This window comes from Drosophila innubila, assembly GCF_004354385.1.
Source record: "Drosophila innubila isolate TH190305 chromosome 2L unlocalized genomic scaffold, UK_Dinn_1.0 5_B_2L, whole genome shotgun sequence".
In the NCBI taxonomy this organism is placed as follows: domain Eukaryota; kingdom Metazoa; phylum Arthropoda; class Insecta; order Diptera; family Drosophilidae; genus Drosophila; species Drosophila innubila.
This window is the reverse complement of record NW_022995373.1, coordinates 6005452-6013955: the sequence shown is the minus strand read 5'-3', so window position 1 is coordinate 6013955 and position 8504 is coordinate 6005452. Positions and strand designations below refer to the sequence as shown.

Sequence of the window (8504 nt, the reverse complement as noted above, 5' to 3'; positions counted from 1 at the left end):
GAAAATACCAAAGGAAATCGCGCTGAGGAGTTGTTGTTTGTTTTCTTTTTTCATTTTTTGTTTTAATACTAAACATTTATTTATTTTTATAAAAAATAAAATTATACACTAATCTTTGTTTTATAATTTGACTTTGGACTCTTTGTTGACTTGACTTAAAAAATAAGTACTTAAATTAAGGCTTATATGCATGAGAATTTTTTAAACCTTTTTCAGGGTTTTTGTTCGGTTTGCGACATTCGTTTGGTTTGCTTCTTTATATAAGAAAAATAAACTAATCTAAACTAAACTATACATAAAGGGATTAGGGAAAGAGTAAGTTAGTTAGATTAGAGTTACACATCGAGCTGTGCCTAAGGCTTAGTTCTAGGATTAGTTAATAGAAGGTGTTTTGTGTGATTTTTTTAGTTTTTGGCGTTATGTACAATTCTTGACAACGAAATCAAACTTAAATTACGAGTATTTACAATTCTGGACAACGAAATAGGTTAATAATAAAAATAATATGAATAACAAGTTGTTGAGCCGCTGTTTGCGACACTTTAGGAGTGAGCATTGCGGGCCATGTGGACAAAGAGGCCGACGGGTCCGTCGCACTTTTCGCCGCACATGTTGCACTTGAAGACATCGTCGCAGCTGTGATATCCCATGTGGATGGTGTACAGCACCGCGTCCTTGAAGTAAATATCACAATACTTGCACTCATAGATGGCCGGCGAGTTGTTGTTGCTGTTGCTGTTGCTGCTGCTGCCCGTGGCAGAGGATGAGCTGGACACGGAGGCAGTGGCAGAGGCGGAGGCGGAGGCAGAGGCGGTAGTGGATGCAGGAGCTGCATTGCTGCTGGCATTTGAGCTATTTCCGGAACTGGATGCCGTTGAGCTGGCACTAATATTAACCTGCGGCACATGGCTCGTTTCCATCGATTCATCTGCCGAACTGGCACCCGAGCAAGGATCATCCGCCAGCTGTTTAATGCCACTGTTGCCACCGGCAATGGGCGACGAGGCTGTGGGCTGTTTTGGCTGCTGTTCCGGGGATGACATTGCCGCGGACTTGAGTTGCAGCAGCGTGTCCAGCTTAAGGACGCGTCCTTTGCGGCGTGAGGCTGTGCTGCTGCTTATCAGTGGCGTGTCTTCGTCCTTGACCTTTAGATTCATGGCCATGTGGCTGCTGTGGGGTAGATGCTGGTGCAAGTCCTCCTTAACGGGTGTGCCCTGGGACAGATCCATTGCCGAGTCCACAGACTTGCGCTCAAAGTCATCCTCATGCTCCTCATCCTCCTCGTTATCACTGTGTTGCAAGTTCAGATGTTGCTGTTGCTGTTGCTGCTGCTGTTGTTGCTGATGTTGCTGCTGCAGTTGATCGTGCATGCGCGGCGACAATTGTGCCAGGACAGCGGCCTGTTGCTGTGCCGCAAGCATCTGCAGATTGAGATTCCAGTAAGGGAAGAAAGCCATGTTGCGGTTCTGTTGCAGCAGACTGGCCAAAGGCGGCAGCAGAGCCGATGGCAAGCTGGCCGCCTGCTCCGAGCTGGCAACACTCTTGGCCGGCGATGGAGGCGATGCAGCTGGAACTGCAACTGCAACTGCAGAGGATGCTGACGGAGGAGCAACTGCAGCAGTTGCGGGCAAGGGGAATCCTTGCAGTGCTGCCGACAACTGCGATGTTGCTGCTGTTTGTTGCTGCTGGTGCTGCTGCTGTTGTTGAGCAGTTGGTGGCGCAATGCTGCTGCTGCTGCGTTTGCTGGAACCGCTGCAACCGCTGGAGCTGCTGCCAGAGACGGACTTGCTCTTGGGACCACGTCGAGTGCCGTAGACATCAATGACCAGCGAGGGATTCGGAGTGCCATCCTCATCCAAGACCATGCCAGGCTTGTGTCCGTACTTGCGCAGATGCAACTTGAAGCTGTGGCAATACTTGGTGGCATAATCACAGTCGGCACAACGGTATTGATAGACGGAACTATGCGATTTACGATGCGAATTCAACATGGATTTGTTGACGCACGTGTAACTGCACTTGTCGCACTGGAAGGGCTTTTGGTTCTTATGCTTGCGGATGTGATACTCCAGATGATGCTTGAACTCGGTGACGAACGGACACTTGGCACACTGCAGTATCTTGTCGGGCTTCATGTGGGTGCGGGTGTGTGCCCAGAAATCCACCTTGGTGATGGCCACAACGCCACACGTCTTGCACTTGTAGTTCTTCATCTTGCCATGCGAATTGTAGATGGGCATCCGTATGTTGGTGTCGTCATCCTCCGACTCTGCCATGTACTTCATGTCCTCACTCGAATTCGACATTAGATCGTGTTCCTTCTCTGGCTCCGTGTTCGATTGCTGTGACTTGGCCGGCGACTTTGGCGGCGTGACATCCATTGGTGGTGTCAATGCCTGCAACTTGTCGCCACTTGCAACACCAACACCAACAACTGTTGCTGCTGTCACTGCTGTTGTTGGTGTCGGCTGTGGACTGGGTCGCATATTGCTGGCATAATAATGTTGCATGGGATTGGGCAAACCCGGCGGTGTTAAGGGATTGAAGCCACCCAGTGCCAGGTGATGATGTTGCTGCTGCTGCTGCTGTTGCTGTTGGGCGGCCTGAAAGTGCTGCTGATATTGCTGCTGCTGCAACAGTTGCTGCTGCAGCGTGGCATCGAAATGTTGCAGACTATTCTGATCATTATTACTTGGCGATGGCGTCATTGCTGCTCCACATAGCGTGTCCATGGGCTGTTGATGTTGCTGCTGCTGTTGATGTTGCTGCTTTAGATATTGCTCCAGTTGCGTGCTGGGCGGATGAGGAGATTGCCGTGGACTGCTGGCGCAGCTGTTGTTGCTGTTGCTATCATGATGTTGCTGATGATGGTGATGGGAGATTGGCTCCTGTTTAATATTGGCCGCAAACATGCTGTTGTACCAGGCGTTATGTTGCTCATAGTTGGCCGAAGCCGTGCTCGTCTCCCAGTTCTGCATGTTGCTGCTGTTGATATTGCTACTGTCGATGTTGTTGCTGCTGCTGTTCCTGCTGGACACGGCTGTAAAGCAGAGAGAGAGGGAGAGAAATATTAGTTAAATGCGCCTGCGTCAAGTTTTTTTTTATCGCTTTTCTTTTTGTCTTTTTTTTTATAGCGTTTTTCTTGCTTCTATTTTTATTTTTGCCACCCCTAAGCGTGCCACCCCTTGTGCAATTATGTGTGGAGCGAGAGGGAGAGTGAGGGATGCTGAGTGAGTTTCACTCGCTTGCCACAAAATGGTGAACGTATCCTGGATGCTCACCTAGCGATATATACGAGTATTCCAATTATGAGAGTGTGCGATGATCTGAAATTTGTGTTGGATTCAATGCGTCTGCTCGCTGGACAAACAAACTTGCGACTGACTGACGATTGGCAACTGCATGTGGCTTATATGTTGCATGCAACATGCTCTTGCTCAGGTAGTTGCCGCACACGCGTCAAGGGATTAGATGGGAAAAAAAGGTGAGACGAAAGTCAGGTATCAGGTCGCGAACTGAACGCGAACTCGCGACCAGCTCCTTGATCCATTCAGACTGGATTAGAGAGCTCGCACACAATAACACCAAAAATATTAGAAAGGAACAAAAATGAAATTACGCGCATTTCTGGATTTGCATTTTTGCATTGGGATTGGGATTGGGATTTGGATGATCCGGGCCGCGAAGCTTAAGCTATGCAGATTAGAACAAAATGCGCCGAGTTTTCCCCTCGCAGTGGATTAAAGTTAATCAGCGTAGATCGAAGTGACAAGATGCGGGATTTAGACGAAGGTACAGACGCATTTCGCGTTTAATAATAAAAAGCAAAAGGATTTAAGTTAATTGTCGTCACCTTATGCATCATCCCAGAGTCTCTTTCTCTTTCCCTCTCTTTCATTATCTCTATTTCTATCTCTATCTCTCTTTCTTGGCTAAAACAAACTAGCAGCAGCTGCTTTATCAATTTCAATTCTTTTCAAACATTTGTTGGGTTTAATGGTTACTAAATTATTTTTATTTTTACATTTTCTTTGCGATATTTTTGCATTTCTATAAAAAGTCCAACAAAACGATCATCGTACACAAATAGCTGCTGAAAATATTGTAAACAATTGTGTGATCACATTAAAATCTATAGAAACTACAAATTATTTTCTATTTCCTTAAATATATTTAATTTAATTCAACTTAAAATCTAACTTTGCAATTGTTCAATTTATAAGTGGAATATTTTTATATAGTTGGCAAATAGTTAATAATTTTATCCCTAGGTATGGCATTGCTTATCCCTTGATTTTCTTCTTTCCATTTAATTAAAAGTAAGCATACGTTTATTTAATCATTTCAAATTAATTTTCATTGATTATTACGAAAATGTACAAATGCATTTTTAAAGAGTTCTCCGATTTCTAGGCAGCTTCTCACCACATCCTTTTCCCCTTTCCCTTTTTTCCTCAATTTGCGATTTGCGTAGTTTTCAAATTTAGCCATTATTTTTCTATATTTTTTTTCGATGCATTTTTTTCTTGCTTTTGTTTTTGTTTTTGCCTTTTGCAAATTTCACTGCAGTTGCCGCATTTTTGGCCAATTGTTTGTGCTTTTAAGTAAATATTATTAAAAACGCAAAACGTCAGCAGAAATCGGCTCGGGGAATGGAATCAAATTGAGTGGGCTAGGGGGTTGGGGGTTAAGGTGGCTAAAATATCTACAATAATCGTACTTATGCATAATTGATGGTACAGGAAATTTTGCGCTGCACAAGTTTTCTCACAACAACAATAACAACAATGAAAACAACAACAACAACAATTACTTAGTATATTGTGTAATGTGCTTAGCATATTTATTTAATTTAGCTAGTGATATTTTTAAGAACCCAAATTAATTGGCTTGTCAGTGCAACAACAAAGAGTGCAACACGCTTGCAACTTGTCTACTTTTTTGCACACCCAACAACAACAACAACAATTACAAGAACAAGAGCAATAACAACAAAGGCAAAAACTAAAGGCCAAGTGTAAAATTAATATTACGCCGGCTACATGCAACTTACGAGTTGCAGGAGGATGAGAAGGAGGAGAAAGAGGGACTTGAGGTGGAAATTGGGGGAAGGGGCAGGGGCATGCTGCAGGGGATATGGGAAACGAGTGTGAATGCAACGCAACCGAAACTGCAAAGTAAACTAAACATGTGCTAGTCGTTTGGCCAACACCCCTCACCCCTCATCCTTCTCTCTCCTCACCCACCCCTCCACCACCACCACCTCCTTGTAAAAATATCATGAAAATGGCAAAAATGGAAAATTCAGACGCAGAAAATGCGCCACAAAAAATGTTTTTGTTGTAAAATGGCAACAGCATCAGCGGTTTTACATATCGAGGGGCAAACGGGAGGGAAAAGCGTGAAGGAGGAATACGAGAGCTGCACTAGATGAATGTGCATTATAAAAAATTATTTATATTTAGTTATTGTTGTTGTCGTTGTTGCTGTTGTCGTTAGAACATCTTTTTGTTTATAGGATACACGAATGTTTTAAAGAACGCTACATGGAATCTGTGTTAGGGAGAGCTTTCAATGCCAACAAGCGCATAAAGTTGCCTTTAGATGTGCTGTGTACAGTATGTCAAGTAATTGTTTTGACAAGGCAAAAAATGATTACATGATTTTAATCTTGGAAAACATAAATCTTAACGTGGTTTTTTAATTTTTGGTGCTAAATCTTCAAATCTGGGTTCTATTTAAATTAATTTTTCATTAAAGTTTTTCAATATCATAATCATTTTTTATACTTAATTATAGAATCCAATGGGCTCAACTATATTAGAAAATTAAAAAACTAATTTGAGCATTTCTTGTCTTTGTCAAATCCATTATTTGGCATACTATATATGTATAACATATATTCAATCGCAATTCATCTATTCGATTTGTACCATGCTCTATTGTCAGCGAAAATTAAACGTTTATTAAAACAGCTGACAATCATTTTTGCATATGTTGCCAAAAAAAACAAATTTAGAAAAAATAGTAAATTTGTCAAAAATGCACGACTAGAAGTTATCCTAAAACATCATCATTAAATGCGGAGATCATAATAACTTTTTATGAAATATCTTTATGTTCATCAAAGATTTCGAGGAAAAGTTATCAAAATCATAATTATTTGTAAAAAAACAACTTTAAAAGTAAAAACTGAACATTAGATTTTAATTTGACATTGATTTCTATACTACAAAATCTATCTAACACCTTAACTAAAAGAAATGATAAAAACGGACATTAAATATGGAAACCTCTATTTTTTTTTTTAATTGAATAGGGACTATGGTGAAGAACAGATATCAACACTCTACCTAAAACTGTGATCCTTGCATGTTAGAAGATTAATCATATGACTTATCTTATGATCAGGTATTATATGTACAATATTTACAAGGTTTATAGAAAAGTATAAGAACAAAGATCAACACAAAATGAATACAAATATTTCAGCTTTCAGTTTGACGAGCACTTTTGGCAGGCGAAAAGCGAACAACACGATGGGCATTAAAAAATTGCAACGTTGACTTTGAATTATAGTTGGATGTCTAAAATTAAAATATTAAAAAAGAAATTCAAAAGAAATTGCTAAAAAGTCTGAGACGGCGACGAGAAAGAAAGGCGGGCAAAAAAATACAACATGCAGTCGTCGGACATGTAAACAAATAAAATTAGCTGCCAGGCAACGAGCGAACGAACAGGGGCGGACTATACGTTAGACGGGGTAGAAGTAGCGGGAAGGGGGTAGGTGGGGTAGATGGGGCAGTGGGGTGGCTGGTGCGGTGGGATCTGGCAAACTGAACGGGCAAAAAACAAGTTCGCTAGATCGGCTAAAAGCCAGACAGATTTTGAAATATTGTTTAAGAATTTTTGCCGTTGCATTTTCAGCAAATGTTACATGTGTGTGTGTGCGTGTGTGCGATAGTGAGTGTGTCTCTAAGGTTAGACACAAAAAAAGGAAACGACAACAAAAAGATGAACAAAACCATCAACTGGGGAAAGGCGAAAAAAAGAAAGAAAATAGAAGGGTGATTCTGAAGCTGCTTAAATCTTCTTATGTAAATAAAGAACTCTTAAGCGAATTTGGTAAAGAAATCATAAGAAATTATGCGTAAATCGGAGGTGAATAGTTTTTTTTTAATAACAACTTTTCGTTATACCTATTTTCAGTACCCAAGAGAACTATTAAATTAGGATTTACGATTTTTGTTATGCCTCAACATTTTGTAATTTGCGCTGTTCTTCCGAAATTCGCAATATTTTGGAGCTTTCGCGTATTATTTGTTTATTTGTTTACGTGCAACAAAACTGGAAAAATTTCTAAAGGGCAATCAACAAACGGTTATTCTATTAACACATATATTTAAGTTATTTACTAAAGAGATCGCTATAAATCAATCTTTAATTATTTAGATACTGAGTTTTACATACCTGAAGCGACACTTGGTAAATCTCCAAAAATTTGGCTGTGAAACGGGAAACAGGAATCGTGAATCGGGAACTCGCGCTCTCTACACTTGACCGCGGCACCGTTAAACTCAACAAAACGACGATAAAAGTGCGTGCGAAACAAAAAACGCACACTGCACACTATCGCACGAACACGCACACACACTCATGCACACGCGCACGCAGACGGAGGTGTGTTGGTATGAGTGTTAGTGGCTGCTCCTTTTTGTCGTTTTTATCTATTTTTTTTGCCTTTTGCTTTTTAGTTTGTTTTTTTTTCTCTTTTATTATGCGAAGCTCGCGCATGTGCGAAAAAACTTTTTGAAGGCTGCTTTACAGTTTATAAATCCTGCTCTATTGCTTAATTGTCATTAAACAATTATTAACACATTCACTATAAGTTTGTTTATTTGTGTAGTTTTTAATAAGCGTTTCTTAGAGCTCTTTTGTTTTTGGATTTGGATTTGATTTTGGTTTCGTTTTCGTTTCTCTTGTCGTCCTTTTTGAGATTTCTGATACTATTGCGGATGCTGCTCCTGAGCGACGTTCGGCTTATGCGAGGCACTGAGCACGACTGACATGAATTCGTGCTCAACTGACACTAGTCATAGCTAAAAATCTCTAAATAGTGCAGAGCTCTTTCCCAAAAGAAACTCAAATGCAAAGAAACAAATGTGAAAAGTGCATGCACAAAAGCAAAAACACACAAAACGAACGAAAGACCGAACGAACGCAAACTCACGCGCACACACAAATGCACTCAAACAGAGCAAAACGCACGCACAGCATCCGAGTCTATAGAATGAGAGCGGGATGTGCTCTTTGCGCTCAGTTACAACGGTAAAAACAATTCACTCGAAACGGCTTCTGGCTGTAATAGACTCAAAGGCAGTGAGTGAAATTCGCCCCAACCCCAAAACAGCCGACAGTGACTGGCTGCTGCCTCCACAAGTACTCTCTCTCTCACTCACTCTCCCTCTCTCGGTGTCCCTCTGCCTCACCATCTTCCTCTCTCT

General features: G+C 41.2%; 1 protein-coding gene across 1 annotated transcript; it reads right to left on the bottom strand.

Annotated features, from left to right (window-relative positions):
* Positions 1-319: 319 nt before the first annotated feature.
* LOC117782731 (protein hunchback) lies at positions 320-8121 on the bottom strand. Its single transcript, XM_034619761.1, has 2 exons — positions 7471-8121; positions 320-3040 (listed from the first exon to the last, which is right to left on the bottom strand). The coding sequence occupies exon 2, from the start codon at positions 2976-2978 to the stop codon at positions 543-545; it is 2436 nt and encodes an 811-aa protein (XP_034475652.1). The 5' UTR covers positions 2979-3040; positions 7471-8121; the 3' UTR covers positions 320-542.
* Between the last annotated feature and the right edge of the window lie 383 nt (positions 8122-8504).